General features: G+C 37.2%; 1 protein-coding gene across 9 annotated transcripts in view; it reads right to left on the bottom strand.

The window, feature by feature from the left end:
• Nucleotides 1-1,823: 1,823 nt before the first annotated feature.
• Nucleotides 1,824-20,000, bottom strand: part of LOC124430997 (protein split ends) — a 70,543-nt gene continuing 52,366 nt past the window's right edge. For 7 of the 9 annotated variants that reach the window (XM_046978328.1, XM_046978329.1, XM_046978326.1 and 4 more), the window contains 7 exons: nt 8,291-8,608; nt 7,688-8,064; nt 7,215-7,499; nt 6,280-6,724; nt 3,999-6,187; nt 3,676-3,872; nt 1,824-3,512 (listed from right to left, as the gene is read on the bottom strand). In XM_046978328.1, coding sequence (XP_046834284.1) covers nt 2,504-3,512; nt 3,676-3,872; nt 3,999-6,187; nt 6,280-6,724; nt 7,215-7,499; nt 7,688-8,064; nt 8,291-8,608 — 4,820 coding nt within the window. In that variant the 3' untranslated portion in view covers nt 1,824-2,503. The remainder of the gene's footprint in view (nt 3,513-3,675; nt 3,873-3,998; nt 6,188-6,279; nt 6,725-7,214; nt 7,500-7,687; nt 8,065-8,290; nt 8,609-20,000) is intronic. The other 2 variants (XM_046978331.1, XM_046978330.1) reach the window with 2 other exon arrangements.

A 20,000-nucleotide genomic window follows, 5' to 3' on the forward strand; every position in this document is an offset into this window, starting at 1 on the left:
CACTTCTCGTACAATTATATTCAGCATAAACACTATACTTTATCGTACTACTACAAGCTACACTTCGTACCGATATGTATATATATATATATATATATATATATATGTATGTATATGTATATATATATATATATATATACACACATGTATGTATGTATGTATGTATGTAACAGTTTTTTGAATGACTATTAAAATCCCAGACACATCACAGACTCATTCCAAATAAAAATCACTCGCGCGCCCATAGTGTTATAGCTTATATTGATGATTCTCCATTGTGTTTTTAATTATCATTCGTTATTAATCATTCGTTTATGTACAAAAAAGCGTTTACGTGTATGCATGTATGTATGCATATGCATATGTATATATCTATACATATACACATTTATATATATATATATATATATATATTTATATATATATATATATCTCATGAACCTTTTTATCAGGGCTAGTTAGGACATTTTCACCAAGTCGTATTATTATTATTGTTATTGTTATTGTTATTATTATTATTATTATTATTATTATTATTATTATTATTATTATTATTATTATTATTATTATTATTATTATTATTATTATTATTATTATTATTATTATTATTATTATTATTATTACTATAATTATTATTAAAATTATTATTATTATTATTATTATTATTATTTGAACGGATGGACGACAGAAATTCGTCGACGTAAGTCTGATATAAAAAAGAAAAAAGAAAATAAAAAAAAAAAGAAGAAGAAGGGAAGAAAAAAATAAAGAACAATGAGGAAAGAAACAAAATGAAGGATTAGATTCTTTTTTTTTTTCTTACACGCGATTTTTTTATGTTTGCTTGTTTGACTTGCTTTTTTTTCTTTTTTTTTTTTTTTTACATATACGACGTATTCATCATTTATTCGCTTATGATCGTATTTAAATCTATGTTAAACGAGGTATGAATTACGGCGTACAAACAAGCCGTTTATCATAATAAAATCAAGACGGAGTTCGTTTCTCGTAGGACACGTCTCGCCATTTTGAAAAATTGCATAAGAAGTATTAATACGTCCATTGAACGTCGCAGAAAATAATTTTCGAATAAATTTTCGAAGAAAAATAAATGATACGATATGAATTCGCTTTAAATGGTATATAATTATTTAAAAAAGAAAAAAAATGTCCTCGTTTAAAAAAATATATATAAATATATATATATAATATAAACCAAATATGAAACTTTACATTTTATATATATATATATATGTATATATATAATCTATTTTTGTTGTTTTTTTATAATGATTATAATAATAATATAATAATAATAATAATAATAATAATAATAATAATAATAATAATAATAATTTTAATAATAATAATAATAATAATAATAATAATAATAGTCATTATTATTATAACTATTATTATATACATATACACGTCGACTTTCTCTGATCCAATTAAATAGTATAGTTAGGACAGTAATACCAACGCATCGGAGGACAAAAAAAAAATTAATCTATTTTATTTTTTTAAAAATTGATCGAGATCTTTCGACAAATGATATATTTTTTGATATAACAAAGAGACGTAAAACGAAATCGTGTGGAGAGAAGATAGATGTGTGTGTGTGTGTGAGGGTGGGTAAAGTGGAAAGAATGAGGATGGACGTATGTTAAGAAAAAGAAATGGAGAAAAATCAAGAATAAAAAAAAAGAAAGAAACGTTCACTATTTTTTTGAGTATTTGCGACCACCAGCAACAACAACAGCAGCAACAGCAACAGTGATAGCACCAGTGGACCAGACTCCCGCAGGGAATGATGACATTCGAATTAAAAGAAAAAAAAAAAAAAAAAAAAAAAAAAAAGAAATTACAATAATACAACTTAATAGAATTTATAAAAAATGACACGTCTGAGAGTTTCTTACCCAGATTTAAAAGGCGCCCCTGGATTTGTCATTTCACTACAAAGTATACACATTTGAGATGCGTATTTAAAAAAGGAAAAAATAAAGAAAGAATGAATGAAAGAAGAAGAAGAAGAAGAAGAAGAATGAAAAAATTAAGATTAGGTGAAATGAAGATAAAAATCAAGACAGGAAGAAAGAGAGGGGGGGGAAATAAGAAGTGAAAACAAAAAGAAGGATAGTCATTGAATGAGACATATCACGCGTGATTTTGAGAATGGAAGTAGATTTAAAAGGAGAGAAAAAAAAGGAAAAAAAAAAAGATAAGGAAAGAAACAAATAAAAAATTAAGAAGAAAAAGACGTAACGTCTATCGTCCGACAATGTGTGTGTGTATATATATATATTTATTTATTCATTTATTTATAATATATATATATATATATATATATATATATATATATATATATCTCAGTTATCAACACCTGTTTCTTTTTTTACTATCCAATTCGTACTCGTCGAAACGTACGACACTGTTGAAATATCCTAATAAACGCGTCATGGCGCTTCGACTTGCCCTTAATTAAAGGATCAACAGACTATCAATCCTCGTCCGATAATGGCTCGTATTGAGCGGAAAGCAAAGGTGCTGGTTCCGGTTGCATCTGTTCGGATTTAGAAACGGCAGCTGATACCGAGGTGGGAGGTGGAGGCGCCGGAGGTGGTCCTGTGTGTACACCTAGTGCACTGAACGGATAAAAAGTAGTAGTGGGAGCTGGTGGAGCTGGGGTAGCTTGGTTAGCAGATTGTTGTTGAGCTTGTTTGGATGTATCGTCGACAATCATTTCGCTGTTAACGGGACTATCGACGTTCATATTTGATTTTTCATCTTTTTCAACGGACGATGAATTACCAGGACCAGAACCAGGGTTATTACCAGTAACGACACTACCACTGGCACTATTACCACTGTTACTACCACCACCACCAGCAGCGCCGGTATTAACACCTCCTCCAGGAGTACCACCTACTACTATACCACCAGTACCACCACCACCACCGCCACCACCACCGCCACCACTACCAACGGTGGAACCTCCAGCAGCAACAACGGCACCACCCGAACTGGCACCACTTCCTCCTCCGTTTCTTTCTCTTTCTCCTCCTCCTCCTCCTCCTACTCCTCCTCCTCCTCCTGCTGATCCAGCTTTATCATCTTCGGACGTACGCATAACCTCTACGATTTTATTCTTAACATAATCCAGTGGTGATAGATGTGGCTTGTTAGAGGGTGTCCCGGAAGTCGAGGTGGCAGTGCTCGTTTCGTAGAAGCGACGCCCGTAATGATTAGTGTTAGCTTCTGGAGGAGATACCGGTTCGACGGAATGGAACTGTTGTTTCCCAACCGAGGATGAGGATTGCTGATGTTGCTGCTGCTGCTGCTGCTGTTGTTGTTGTTGTTGTTGTTGCTGCTGTTGCTGTTGTTGCTGTTGCTGTTGCTGCTGCGACTGTTGTTGAGCAACTCGGATTATCTGTCGGTCGTCACTGGCCTTCACAGAGTCCGCTTCGTTTCCTTTCCGCCTTTTCCATTGTTCCTCCGAAATCTGATATCTATCGTACGAGGGAAACCGTACAGAGACTCTACTAGTTTTTTTTTATTTATTTTATTATTATTATTATTTTATTTTTTTTTTTTTATGTTTGCTTACAAATTTATTTGTTTTTTTTTTTTCCAATTATACTCGAGGAATTTTCTTCGAAAGAAGATTCTTACCCGGTATAAGATCTATACGACGAATGGGGAGGCCCATAATCCTTAGTTACAATGTGATCGACGTGTTCCCCTAGAGTAATAGCCTTGTTTCCACTACCATTGCCACTCCCACCACCTGCTCCACTGTTACCTCTTCCTTCTCCGGCTGGACTGTGTACCATACCATTAGGTTCTGCCGGTGTGTCCAAATGGAATTCCTAGAAAATATTTGTTTCTCTAGTTGTAGATATTTAACGAAAATTATCCCCGACGTAACACCGTAAGGGATAATAAAGAGTTAATTCTGTATATATTATTATTTTATATCTTTATTATTATCTTACTTGGAACAGTCGATCGCCTGGTCGCGTAGGTTGATTATTCGATGCTGCACTACCTCCAGCGTTTTCTACGCTTTGATTAATCTGATGTGTTATAATGGCATCTATCAAGCTAGCTGCTGTCAAAGTTGACGAGGTTTCATTTTGCTGCTGACTCGAAGATTGATTTTGACGAGACGACGATTGCGACTGTTGTTGGGCCTGCGGTTGCTGTGGTTGTTGAAGTCTCGAAGATTGAGAAAATCCACTGCTTAGTAATCTCGAGGATTCTCTGTCCAATTGCTGTTGTTGCTGTTGCTGTTGGTCGCGATACAATTGCGCCATATGCCGTCTCTCGGCTTCCATGCGGTGCTGTTGTTGAATGTGCTGTTGTATATGTTGCTGCTGTTGCTGTTGCTGATGCAAATGAGCCAAATCTCGTTCTCTTTGTTGTTGCATAGCTAAGCGATGTTCCGCGTGTTGTTGCTGTTGCTGTTGAATTTCCTTCTCTCGTTGTTGCTGCATCGCGAGCCTTTGCTCTTGCTGTTGTTGTATCTCCTTTTCTCGTTGCTGCACATTAAGACGATGTTCCTGATGCTCTTTCTCTCGTTGAGCCGCAGCCGCTGCCATCTGCTGATGAATCTCCTTCTCTCTTTGCTGATGAACCGTTATACGATGCTCTGCATGTTGTATCTCTTTCTCCCTTTGTTGTGCCGAAAGTCTATGATCAACGTGCTGTATGTCCTTCTCTCGTTGCTGTGCCAAACGGTGTTCCTGCTGTTGAATCTCTTTCTCACGCTGATGATGTTGCTGAACAGCCAAACGATGTTCCAATTGTTGATACTCCTTTTCCCTTTGCAACCTATGCTCTTCCTTCTCGCGCAAATGTACCAAATCACGTTCTCTTTCTCTGTCACGCTGATGATGATGTGCAACGACCATTCTATGTTCAGCCTGTTGCTGTTGCATAGCCAAACGGTGTTCTTGCAAACGTATCTCTTGCTCGCGGAACGCTCTATTGTTATCTACGTAACGGTCGGCTAGCAATCTATCCGCCATCGTTTTTCCTAATCCTTCGTGGCCACCACTGCTTGAGGCAGGGTGACTGTGGGGATGAGGAACTGGAAGACTCGGTTGTTGCACCGCGACATCTACCAGACTGGAGAAGGCCTCTAATCCTGGTGGCGGAGGTGGATAATGCATTTGTTTTTGCGGATTATGCCTTTGTATAACTCCTTGGCGAGGTTGTGTGTGCGTTTGAGGTGGTGGAGTACCGGTATAATAAAGGGTCGAGGGTGCTTCATTTTTAGGAGCGGTTTCCGAGGTACCACCGCTGCCACGGCTACGAGCGTGCATTTGTTGGCTAGTTATATAATCGTTCATTATAATCTGTCTCGAGGACAATTGTTGTTCCATCGTGTAGCTAGGCGGTGGTCGATTCGAATACGAATTATATTGATTGCTATGAGTGACCACTACAGCGGCTGTAACCGATTGGCCTTGACCTTGTCCAGGAACGTTACCAGTCGTTACGGGTGAGTGTCGAATTGTACGGTAGTCATACATAGGCGGACGTTTTTCTACAGTGAATGGATGAACAGGCGTACCCTGGGTTATTGAGCCAGGTTCTTTCGGACCTTGATTTCCCGATGTATTTACCGAACTACCAACGGTAGGTCCGCTCGTAGTACCGACGCCGCTACTTGGATTACCAGGTGGTGTCATTTGTCTGAGCAAACCTTCGTAACGAGCACTCGAAACTGGTGTACCGTGAGTTATGGATCCACCTTTGTGAGTGGCCGTACCGATGCTACTTAACTTTGGTGACAATTTCGGATGAGGCGGCGGTACAGATACTTTATTCATCTTCGGTGTTAATGGAGCTTGAGGTCTTGGCGACGAAGCATAAATCAATGGGCTCTTAGCTCCGCGTCCTTGTTCGGGATGAGCATGAGGATGATAATAAGCACCCGGTGGTGGTTCAGAACGATAAAGAGTTACCGTAGATGGTTTGTGAATAGATTGCATCGAGTGATTATATTCTTGCTGTTGTCTTGGCTTTTTAATACTCAAATCTAGAGTACCTTCGGTCTCACGTAATGCCTGTTGTACCTGCATCACGACTAGGCCTTCCTTAGGTAACATATCTGACGATGAACTTTGATTACTAAGCGTCGTTGGAGGACAAGGAGTAATAGTTGCTTGCATTTGACCTATAAACAAAGATATATGAATAATTTGATTTAAATTTTATCTCAAATATTATAATTATATAATAATATACAGTTAATTAGATTGAACTTACTGATTTGTTGAGGACTGGGTGCTGAACGATGACTGTGATGACTCGAAACAACGGAAAGTGTCGCTAAATTAGAGTCTCTGTTCGACATGGCAGTACTTGCGATACTCGACGATGGCTTGTATTCGCGTACAAAGGTAATGTCATTCCGATGATCCGTTTTTAATATGCTCGATATCGTTGGTGTACCGGAATTAACGGGTACGGATAAACCGCCAGTACCGGCTGGACTATTGGGATTTCGTTTTAATTGCATCTCAATGACGCCTAACATGAGATCTTTCACAGTTAATGGATTGTTACTCGTAGTTGAAGGTGGCGAATGGACGACGGGTGGTGCCTGCGGATGTTCTTGCAATGAAGAATTGGCATTGCTGGCAGTAGTAAGTGTCACTACAACACTGTTATTGTCCAAATCAGCACCTCCCTGACCTTCGTCCGCCGTCTCCTGGAACAATCACCGAACCTCTATCAGACGGCCCTATCATGATAAAAGATAATTTCGTATCCAAGATATATATATATACACGGAATGGACCAAAAGTTTCTAATAATAATAATATTAATAATAATATTAAAAATTAATTACTCTATTTCGAGACTATTATCTATTTGGCCAAATTTTCTTTTTTTCTTTCTTTTTTTCTTTCTTTTTTTCTTTTTTTTTTGATTTAAAAATTGTAAAACTGGAAGTCTTCATTAATTACAGGAACTTTTGGATCAACCCTGTACATTAGCAAAATCAAATAGCTAAGGATAATATCAACCGATAAGAAATACTATATCAATGAGATAAACGTTTCATGGAAACTATCGCAAAGCTCATTTTATAATTTTATATTAAAAAAAAAAAACAATTAAAGCACATGTTAATCATTCATTAATTCATACTATTTTTTTTTTTGAAAAATTTTTCTAATACTTCAGCGTCATCTTACCGTGGCAGAACTATCGTAATCTTCTCTATTGCCCGCCGATACGATAGTACCATTACCACCACCACCACTGATCGAGGATTGTTGTTGAGATGATCCAATGCTAACTGGTGGTACCAAAGAAACAACTGCTATATCTGCGAGTTTGTCACTAATTTTTGAATCCGTTGTTCTTGTAAAGGCTATCGGTAATGAGGTTGATGCCGAGGATGTTGTTTGTGCGGTTGTATTGCCTGATATATTATTAGCCGGACTACCAGCACTTGCCGTGTCACTTGAATCATGTACCTAAAAGAGAAATATTGAAAAAGAAAAGACAAAGTATTTCATATATCTTTGTCATCTTATTCCTTTTTTTTCTTTTCTTAATCATATCATCTCATATTATCGATTACATTTATAAAAAAAAAAAAATTTTGATATATTTGATATATATATATATATGTGTGTGTGTATATGTAAATATATATATTTACGGCTAATTCATCGCAACTACTCGTACTGCTACCACTTTCTTCCTCATCGGTCAAACATGGTCTTCGTTCTTCGCCCAATGATTGATAATATTCGGCTACAACCTGATCCAAGCTCAACTTTTTCCGATACGCAAAATAATAATTTTTGCATTGATGATTCGTCTTTCCAGGGATTAGTTCGGCCACCTTTGGCCAATTAGTACCGTGTTCGCGTAAAGCTCTCTTCAATTGATCCAATTCCTCATCCGTCCATTGTCTTGCCAACGAATCGGTCCCGTCTTCGGAGATTTCCGTACCACCTGCCAAATGCGGCGCCAAACGTCGTGATATCCGATTGAAACAGGCCGAACAACACTTGGTAGCACTGTTGGGTATTTCTATATATATAAAAAGAAAAAACAAAAAAAAAAAAAAAACAAAAAGAAAAATTAGAAATATTAGATAAAATTTAAGAGAACATTTTTTTTTCTTCCTACTAATATCGTTAACGACGAAGAAAAAAATATAAGAGCAAAAAAAAAATAAAAAGAAAAAAAAAAAAGAAGAAAGATATTACAGGAGTAACAAACAATACTATTTGAATATATTTTTTTATTGACTCACGAAATTCTTGAATAATGGGTTCTCTAATTTCAGATGGCAAATCTAGCCATTTGGCTGGTAGTGCACGTAATCGTTTCACTCGTGTCTTGGAACTGGTATTATTGAGATTAGGACAACCCGGTAGGGGACAGGCTGTGTAACGTCCTCGTACGGCTTTGCACCTGCAGGTGTTGCAAACTCGTGCCCCTGGTGCTACTTGATCCTCCCTTAAACCATATTGGGATGCTTGACTGCGTGGTAATGCACGACTCTGAGCATTTCCCTCTACCACATTCTGACAAATTGCACAGGCATGAGGTCCAATTTGTCTGCCACCTTCTGGAAAAAAAAAAAAAAGAAAAGAATAAATAAATAACTAAATAATAAATGAAATGCATTGTACAATTATATTATTGTATACTATAGCATAGTTGTATTGTATTTATTTATATATATATATATATATATATATAAAATATTATTTTCTTTTAATAATACATGTTAAGGGTTTCTTTTTTTTTATTTTTTATTTCTTTTTTTTTTTTTTTTTTAAAGACGAAATTTATGTTTCACGCAGATACCTCGACGCATCATAATATTATATATCCTCAATTAATGGATCATGTGCAAAATTGAAAATATTTTTTTATCATTCATTTATAATTTTTTATTTTTTGTTTGTATTTGTTCCTATCTGTCGTAGTTTTTATATACAAGAAGGATCCTACATTTTCCTTTCTTTTTTTTTTTTTTTTTAAATAGAGCACGCAAAAAAAATTATCTTTATTTTATTTTATTTTATTTATTTATTTATTTTTTTTATATATATATATATATATATGGTCCGACGATCAATATAGACTATTAGAAAAGCCGTGTCAGCACAGGAATCGAGTCTAATGCGTTTCTTTGCTCGTATCTTCGCATTCATTCGCCATAAAGTTGAGTAAATATCGCTAATCATCGTCGGCATACTGCAGCAGGGTGGGTAGAAACTGGAGTAAGGGAGGAAAACAGAGAGAGAAAAAAGAGAGAAGGAGAAAGAGAGAGAGAGAGAGAGAGAAAGAGAGAAAGAGAGAGAGAAGGGGAGAAGGACAGAGAGAGGGGGGAAGGGGAGAGAAGGGAAAGAGTAAAGAGTGCAGCAAGAAGAAGAGAGAAAGAAACTGTAAAATGTGTATGTATCTCTGTGAATGTATATAACGTATGTATGTATAAAGGATGGAAACGAGGAAGATGAGGGTTGGAAAGGTGGTTTGGAGAGTTGGGCGAGGGGGGAGATTGGGAGTTTGGTTTTGGGGGCTGGAGGGGTAGGTAGGTAGGTAGAGAAAAGTAACCGCACGATACCCGAGAGCGAGAAACAGAATAATTACCGAGACTTCGCTGGTTAACTAACTAATTAAGGGTGCCCAATTAAAAAGTTCTTCCGTTCGGTCAGAGGGAAAGAAAGAGAGAAAAAAGAAACAGAGAGAGAGAGAGAGAGAGAGAGAGAGATAGAGTAACAGAGAAAAAAAGAGAAAGAAAGAGAAACAGAGAGAGAATCGTCTTACTGATTGGAAGGGGTAACAAAAAAAAAAAAAAAGAAAATAAAGAAACAAGAAAAAAGGAAAGAAAAAAAAATATAAACGTTCAGGATTACATCTTCGAAGGAATACAAAATTTGGTTTGGTGATGATCATTACACAGTGAAAGAAAGAATTCTAATGACTCTCTCTTTCTCTCTCTCACACACACACACACATACAGTGAGAAAAAGAGAGAGAGAGAGAGAGAGAGAGAGAGATGTTCTGTTACTTATCATATTCTGTTCTATCACTATCTCTAACTCTTTTCTATTTAACTGATATAATGGAATTAGCTATGGGAATATATACTATTGTATATGCGGCCTTTAAAAAATTGAAAATCCGTCCTCTACACCAACCCCATCCCTTCTCCAATTCAACCCCACTCTCGTGTTCACATTCCTCAACCCGCTTATCCTTGATCAAAAATCGACGGCCAATTTTGAAACGGATTATCGGTCGCACATGAAACGAACGAGGCAACCTACTAAATTATCCTCTCACTCTTGGGAATAACACTGTCAATCAGTCACAGTATATATCATATGCGTTGTACAGTTTATATATGTATATATATATATATATATATATATATATATATATATATATATATAGTATACCTTGGGATATGTTGAAAGAGAGAGATAGAGACAGAAAGACAGAAAGACAAAGACACAGAGAGAGAGAGAGAGAGAGAGAGAGAGGATTCTAACTCAGAGTATTAACAATCGACATGCCTGTAATCCCTGTGACGACTCTTCCTATGGCATTTGAATCTCACCCATCCATCCATAATCTCACTCTCCACCTCAACTCCCACCATTCTCTCTCTCTCTCTCTCTCTCTCTCTCTCTCTTTGTATGATGATCCCATTCCTAACTATCTTCCAGCCATTTCATCCGCCAATGTGTCATTGCTAATTACGAGGGAACAATAATTATTAATGCGATTCCCTATGATTCGGAAGATCTGACAGATTTAATGGAGAACGAATTGTCTGCTTCCTCGTCTCTATGTATAGTATATGTATATGTCTGTCTATCTCTCTCTCTCTCTGTGTGTGTATGTATGTATGTATGTATGTGCTCTTTAACTACTTTTATACAGTTTGCAAGGGTTTGGCCCATTTTACGATGAAAATCGTTATAAAAATAATATTTTTGTTTTGATACTTATCAATTAAAATTTTATCCCGACATTATATATATGAAAAATACGTCGAGAAGTGAGACGCACTATTACTATGTGAGAAATAATACGAAAATAAATGAAAATGAAGATCAAGAGAAAGTAAAAGAAAATGTAAAAGACAAGAAAAAAAAAAAAAAAAAAAGAATAAGGGGTGATGGTTTTGTTTTGTTTTGTTGAAACAAAGAAAGGAAATCAGAGAGAAATTGTCGTTCAAATATTTAATAAAGATATTATATTCTTACGACGTTATTATCATCATGTATCACTTAATAAGTTGGCTAACAACAATGTACGATGTATGGATAAAACAGGGATAAAAAGAAAAAAAGAACGAAAGAAAAGAAAGAAATAATGAAAGAAAGAAAGAAAGAGTGTTTGTTGCCGAATGAAAAGCAAGACGAAAGGACAGAAATGTGCTTTCGGTAAGGGCGCTTTTCTGTCGCCCACGTTGAGTAGATATTTCGACAAAGAGATTATTTTAAATCGGTATGCGTAAAGCGGAACAAAATTATACAAAGTACGATGAGGAGGAGGAGGAGGAGAAGGAGGAGGAGGAGGAGGAAGAGGTTGGAGAAGAGTGACAAAGAATGGGAGAAAGAGAGAAAGAGGAATAGCAATGCCCAAGAGAGAGAAGAAAAGGGAGCACGGATCAAATGGGGGAGGGGGAGGATAGAGAGGGATGGTAGGTAGAGGGTTAGGGGTGGGAAGAAAAGGGTCGACATTACTACCGCAGAGCACACCTTCTCTCTCCTTTCTCTCTCTCTTTCTCTCTCACTAGAGGAATTACCTCACGGTCGAAAGCCGCGAAACAAAAGCCTCAGTTCGAAAGATGAGAGAAACACACACACACACACTTACACACACATCTCTCTCTCCCTCTCCCTCTCTCTCTCTCTCTCTCTCTCTCTCTGCATATTTGCATGTATATATATATATATACTACGAGCAAGTATATAGGCATAGTTCGCAGAGTTCGAATGGATAAATCACGGGGAAAAAAAAGAAATAAGAAAAAAGAAAATACAATAAAATAGAAAGAAAGAGAAAGAGAATGTAACCAACGAGTAAGAGAGACATATTATCCAAGCGCTAATTAAGCCGGCTTGCTGCCGAGCGAGAGGACCAAGGGGACGCACTTTAAATGTTTCACAAAGGGCACCACTAACCTTAGAGAAGAGGTTAAACCACTCTCCCCCACTCTTGTCTCCGAACCCCAAACCAACCCCACACCTAACCCCTTCTCGTCATCATTCTGGATCTGCTTGTCTGTTACTCCCTCATTCCACCAGTGCACTCCCATCTCACCCAGCATCACTCTCTCTCTCTCTCTCTCTTTAACTATCTATCTCTTTTCTCTCTTTTAACGTTCCACTTATCTCTAATTCAGTTTTACCTCTTTGACTCTGATTATACGCTCGTCTTCGTTCATTGTCGTTAACCCGATACAATTCTTCTTTTTTTCTTTTTCTGTTTCTTTTTTTTTCTTTCTTTTTTCTTTTTTTCATTATCTTCGTAACGTTACTATCAATGTACTTTTATATCCTTTCGTTCTTCCCACCCCTTTTCCATATTTTATAATAATAATAATAATAATAATAATAATAATAATAATAATAATAATTTCAAGTTTTAGAATTGAAGATGGATTTGCGTATTTAAGGTAAGATCTGTGTCGTCGTTGTTTATCAAGTTTTCGTAGAAAAATTGTAGAACCTCGAACACAAATCAATGACATAATCTTTACTATAATAATTAATCAATCTTTCGATCGATCTACTAAGACAGAATAATTTGTCGATATCAATTTTTTCTTTTTAACGAATCTTTTTAATCGATATTTTTGTTACAATAATTGATCACGATCACGATCAGAAAATCAAATGATCCAAACAATAAAAGGAAAAAAAAAAAAAAAAAAAAAAAATATTCATGAATCATACAATGCACATGTCAATTGTTTTAATTGAGCTCAAAGTTAATCTAGTATGCATTACGCCCCACAGGTGCACAACAATAAAAGAGAAGGAGAATATCAATCGATTCCACTTGCAAATGCAAGTCGAAGACAATTAACACGAACGTCAGAGAAATACCAACCTGACCAACGATTAGGAATGAGTGGTTAGAATGCATTGATGGAGGAGGGAGAGAGAGGAGAGTGAAGGAAGAGAAGGAGAAGGAGGAGGATATGGAGGATAAGGGTGAAATGGAGGGAGAAAGGTTCCGGAGGATAATAACCAAACGTTTCTAGTACTCCGTGAGAAATCGACTTCTCTGTTGATCTCGCTTATGAAATATTCTCTTTGATCATTGTCTGTAGAATATCCATCCCCCTCCTCAATCCTATATGTATTATCCGATCATACATGTACGTACGTATGTATATGCGCGTGTATAAAAGGCGACAATGACACAACAAATTAATATTTCGTTGAATTACTGGAGCAATTGACAATAGTTCAAAATGTCCCTATTAATACTTCACAATGTAAATCTTTTATTGAATAGAGTATATAAGGGACAAAAAAAAAAAAGAAGAAAATTCATTTTTATTCATTAAATCGTAGAATTTAACTTACACCAGATATTACAAATCAATGATCGCTCTTTTTATATATTACACGTTGATAAATCGCAACCCTCTCGATATACAAGGAAAACAGGGGGTCGTTTGAAGGAGGCACTCTATATATACCGGGTGTTAAGGGTTGGGGTTGGGATTTGGATTTTGTGGATTGGACGGTTGAAATACAGGAGGAAGTGGTAGAGTTGGACGAGGAGGAGAAGGAGGTGAAGGAGGTAAAGGAGGATGAGGAGGAAGAGGATCGTGCTAACGTCGCTGATTCGCCGGAGGCTATACCGTTTTTGTATTTATGTATTTATGAGATTTACGTTTCGCCAGGCTCCAGCAAAAATGATTAAAAGCAAACACGCCCAGGCAGGCCAGGTATTCTTCTCCGAATCGACACGGCCAAAGCGCTGCCTGAGCGACGCATCGATAGAAATGAAAATAGGATGTCGAGGAGGATCCAATGTAATATTATATTCAATTATAACAACAACAACAACAACAACAACAATAATAATAATAATAATCAATGATAAAATAATCTTTAGGTTATGATCATGACTATAAAAACAAAATGGACGTCTAAAGGTTATTTTCATTTTATCATTTTTTAATTTGACAAAATAAAATTTACTTGGGATATAATAGCCAAGGGATTTACGATTAATCACTAAAGATTAATTCGTATATACATTATCATGGTTGATTAATTGAGCGTGTTAATTATTTAAAAAAAAATATATATATGTGTACATATATATATATATATATATATATATATATATATATACACATATATACGGTAATAATCAAAGGATGAATTATCGATAAGACCATCCTAATTAACAGTTCGTAGTTATGTTATATCTCAATTTACGGATAGGTCACCTATGTGATCATTGATTTCTCGGTTGTAAGCATTGAGAACGGGACACCAACCCCCAACCCTCGTTACCCGTCCATCCTCTTCCCCTTTCCCCCAGTAAATAAGGGTTCCTCTACCGGTGGTGCTCTTGGACCGATCAACTTGCGCCACGCCGGATTCTCTTGTCTCTGCTTGTTGTGCAAACAACATCTGTCAATTGAAGAGGGGTGGTGCCAGAGGAGAGGAGGAGAAAGGAGAGGAGAGAAGCGATATCAAGGGAAGAGAACTCGATTAGCGCGACTGAGAAAACAATCGTCGATGGAACTAAACCACAAAATGATCGAAAATCTTTTGGAATCCTGCGATCGTTTCGAACGCAGTGATCCACATTGCGATTTCAAAAATGATCTTTTACAAGATCGTATTTTCGTCAGTACCAGGCAATCCATAAATGTAACTTATTAATCCATAAATTCTCAAGCTTTCCTTTCTTTCGAAGTTTCTTGTTTTCCTTTTTAAGTACAGCTCGTAATTTATAATATAATTTAGACCAAAAAAAAAAAAAAAAAAGAAAAAAAAAGGAACAATAAAACAGAGAGAGAAATTATTTTCATTTTTGGCCGATCCTATATATTGTTTTCTGTATATCAAACAGAGAGATATGGTAAACTGCGAACATCGATATAATCATTGTGTCTCTCTCTCTCTCTCTCTCTCTCTCTCTCTCTCTCTCTCTCTCTCTCTCTCTCTCTCTCTCTCTCTCTCTCTCTCTTCTACGCCTGTCTCCTCGTCCTTTCGACATTAACTGCCGTGAGAATCGAACGTACGCATTTTATTTTTTTTTTTGTTCACTACCCTTTCTTCCTCTCACCCCACCCACCTCCAGCTCGCCAGTTCCGATGTTATTTGCACAACGCAAATATACATCACGCGGAGTGGACCACGACCGTCGTTTCATCGGCAACGTTTCGAAATTCACGAATAACGATTCGTTTTATAACGTAGACTGAGCGCGTGCGAGAGAGAGAGAGAGAGAGAGAGAGAACGTGCGATTGCGACCGATCAAAAACTCGGTTATCGGTTAGCAAATATTCGTCGTAAGGGATGGAGGTTGGAGGATGAGTGGTGGGTGGTGGAGAAGAGAGAACAGAGAGAGAGAGAGAGAGAGAGTTTCCGATACGATTAAAAAAATTTATGCAAAGGAAGATACAGTATATGATTTATAATATACCATTATTGCAACGTCAGATATTCTTGGATATCAATGACATTATTGAATGAAGCTTATTGCATCGGTCAACTAATTTTACGCGGTTAAATGGATTTACAGTTCTCAGAATTGATAACTGACAGTGATAAGAGAAAAAGAGAGAGAAAGAGACAGAGAAAGAGTGAGAGAGAGAGAGAGAGAGAGGGAGAGAGAGAAAGGGGTAGGAGAGAAGGAGAGGGAGAGAAAATTTTGCCAGGATAACTGCATTAAGGGAAATTAACGAATAAAAGTAAATGATTCATCGTAAAGCTATGCTGAAGAAATATATACATACATATATACATACATATACATATGCACACATACATATACACATATATTTTAGATGGGAGAAGATATATTAACCGTACGATGTGCAGCCATACGTGAATAATCCGGTATTTGCAGAGCGAAACGCGCTCGTGTTCGTGCCGAATTAAACCGTGCGCAGTCTAATGCACAGGGAAACATAGTGTGAGAGATAGAGAGAGAGAGAGAGAGAGAGAGAGAGAGAGAGGAGAGAGAGGAGAGAGAATGAGAGAAAGAGATAGACAGAGAGATATATAGTACTGCGAGTGCTGTTGCAGGTAGCCGAGGTATTAATTGGGATTAAGTAAATCAAGACGCTAATTAGCTAGTGCCAAGCGCGCGCGGGATTGCAGGCCAACGATGAGCCACCCTCCTCCTCTATCCCTCTTCCCTCCTCTATCCCCAGTCATTCCCCAATTCATCCATCCTCTTCTCTCTTCCCCACTTTGCCACCACTAGCAGCAGGCTACACCAGCAGCAGCACCACCACCATTACCATCACTACTACCACTCATCTACCATTATCACCATAACGCTATCTCACATTGACTCCTCCAGCGGCATGCTTTTGCCAACTCTCTTTCACTATCTTCTACATACCTGTGCTACTGTGCTATCCCCATAACTAACTTGGCTAACCCATCATGAAAATCTTGACGTTTGCACGTCCACGATCACTTCTCGTCTCCTTTCGTTACCTCGATCCTCCCCCCTCACCTCTCCATCACTATAACCCATTTCTACTTATCATCCTCCATCGTTTCGTTTAAACCATTCATCATATACGCGATTTAAAAATTTCACAGATAATTTCTTATCGTTTCTTAAATATGGTGTATGTGTGTGTATGTATGTATGTGTGTATATATATATATATATATAGTATATGGTATATATTTTAGAGATATTTTTTATAGTATGGTAATTTTATAGAAACGTTCTTTTACGAGATTCTATAGAGAGAGAGAGAGAGAGAGTAGGAGGAGGGAGGAGAGAGAAAGAAAGAGATTCTCTTTTTCGTTAAACTTATATATATATATATATATTTTTTTTTTTTATTTTACGTATTTTAACCTGTTCCCACGCGAAAGTACTAGAGACGAAACGATGAAACGACATCTCATAAAAAGAGGAAAAAAGGAGAGAGGGAGAAATAAAATAAAATTATTTATGTCTTCCAGAAAAATTGGATTCTCTCTCTCTCTCTTTCTCTCTCGATTAGAACTCAATATATATATCAATATATCGTCGGAATATAGCGGGAAAAAAAACGTATGCAATGAGCGGAATGCGGATGAATAACGTACGCGGAATGAACGAGCAAGTGTATTTATTATCTATACAAGGTAGAAAGAGAGGGAGAAGGAGGAGGAAGGAAAAAAAGAATATATATATATATATATATAAAGGAAGAAGGTGAGGTGAAGGTTGACGGGGGTAGGAAACGTTGATATAGCAGTGAAAGCGCGGGAGAGAAGCAAACTCTTGAGAGAGGAAGGAAGGCCGCGCGCGATCCTGGTAATATCGCGGAAAGTGTTTGCTCAGGTTGTCTCGACCGAGCTCGAAGCATTAAACCGACGTCGAGAGCGTTCTTTCGCCTCTCTCTCTCTCTCTCTTTCTTTTCTCCTTCTCACTCACGATTTTTCTCTCTCTCTCTCTCTCTCTCTCTCTCTATATATATATATATATATATATATATATATCTGTATCTCTCCTATATCTCTGCATATCTCTATCTCTTTCTGTTCATCTACTTCTTCTTTTACGAAGCTCCCACCCCCTCACCCAACACCCAATACCCAACACCCCGACCATCTCTCTCTCTCTCTCTCTCTCTCTTGCTCTTAGTCTCTCTGAACATAAATCGTTCACAAGTGTTAACCACGATACGAGATATTAAACGCTGAATCTTTCAAATTTGAAAAAAAAAAAAGAAAAAAAAAAAAAAAAGAAGTAATAACGATAACTAACGTGTTAAGTTCTCTATTAATAATATAAATATTAAAGAGAGGGCATTTAATCGAAGAAAATCAAATTGTTCGAAATAAAATATTGAAAAGATCGAGAAGGAAGAAGAGAAGGAAGAATAATAAAAAGAAAAATAAAGAAAGAAGATGAAGAAGAAGAAGAAGTAGAAGAAGATGATGAAGAAGAAGAAGAAGAAGAAGTAGACGAAGTATGAAAAGATGAAGAAGAAATAATAATGAGAAACGATCACGATGACAGAGGAATGTTCCCTCCATCATCTCAATAGTACATTCGTTTTGAAGTAGCGTTTATAAACTGGAGAAGGAAATTGGGGTAGGGGGAGTAGGAGGTAGGGGAAGGTGGTTTGATGGGTTGCGGCAAGGGGTGGCGAGGAGAACGGAGGAGGAGGAGGAGGAGGAAGAGGGAATAGGGAGTAAAGCGAGTGCGAATACGACGATGCGAGAAAGGAAACTGGTAGAGGGGTTTCGCGTCTGTTAGCTTCGATTTGAAGCTTTGGCCTCCTGGGAAATGTGCGTAATCGCTGTATATCCCCGTTCAAAACTCTCACAGGCAACGAGGATGATACTCTTTGCTCTCTCTCTCTCTCTCTCTCTCTCTCTCTCTCTCTCTCTCTCTCTCTCTCTCTCTCTTTCTCTCTTTCTCTATCGCTCGCTAGGCTAGCGATTCCCGTTTGTTTATAAGCCACATTGGTGGCAATCAATGGGACATGCTTTTCTGTCGACGACTTTCCTATTAGAACGTTTTAGGACTCTATTACTAGTAGAGTAGTAGTCCTTTTGTCGGGGGAGGATTTGGGGTGGGGCGGAGTGAGGTGGGGGTCGCGGATCGAATGGCTGAGGGAGTAGGAGTAGAGAAAAAGGAAAAGGGAGATTTGTTTTCTTTCATTCTCCTCCGTGTTGTTGTTTAGTTAAGTAAAATAAAATCAAAGGGACACGACGTACTTATTTAAACGCATGAGAATCAGACGAATTTATAACTTTCGTTTGTATATATATGTTTGGGTGATATAACGAATGTTTACATGAAGAAGATCGTCGTCGTCGTCGTCGTCGTCGTCGTCGTCGTTCTCCTTTCGATATTAAATTATCTTCTAACAAGTCGCAATCTATTTTCTTTTTCTTTTTCTTTTTCTTCTTTTATCGTACATTACATCTCTGATCCAAAACATAATTATCTTACGCGATACATCAGCGAATACTTATCATTATATCATTACTTTCCATGTTCACAAAGTCATATAAAATTTATATTAGAAAAAGAAAAAAAAAAAAGGAAAAAGAAAAAAGGATGAACTTTAGAATTAATCTACATCGTGAAAACGCTATTATCTGTCGATCGTTATGATCGTTAAACATGCGTTATAAGATAATTCAGAGAGAGAAAGAGAGAGAAATATATCTTAATTTTCATTTACTGATCCATCCGATAACTATCTATCATCGCGTGAATACTCATGAAAAAAAAAAAAAAAAAGAAAGATTCATTTATTTGTCAAACAGGAATGAGAAAGTGTATAAAAAAGAAAAAGGAAAAAAAAAGGAGAGATCGACGAAATAGGGAAAGGAGAAGTGGCAAGGAGAGTGATGGTTACTGTCCTGCAAAAGAGTAAGTCTGTCCTCGCGCACGATATGAAAATAAATCTTGGTATTTGCAAAGGAGCGCGGAGCAATGGCTGGTGGCAAAAGAGAGAGAGAGAGAGAGAGAGAGAGAGAGAGAGAGAGAGAGAGAGAGAGAGAGAGAGAAGCATCTCTTTTTCCTCCCCCATTCAACGAGTGGCCAGCCACCTATCACCCAACCACCCACCTACCCAATAGTAGCAGCAGCAGTATAGCAGTCACGTTTATATGAATCGCTCAATTTCTCTTTCCTACTGAACTACGAAGAAGAACGGCACGAGAGAGATCGAAAGAGGGAAAGAGTCCGAAGTACTCCGTCGCAGAAGAAGGGTAGTAGTAGTATTCGAGGGTTGGAAGAGAGATCGACATAAAGAGAGAGAC

This window comes from Vespa crabro, chromosome 20, assembly GCF_910589235.1.
Source record: "Vespa crabro chromosome 20, iyVesCrab1.2, whole genome shotgun sequence".
Taxonomy (NCBI): Eukaryota; Metazoa; Arthropoda; class Insecta; order Hymenoptera; family Vespidae; genus Vespa; species Vespa crabro.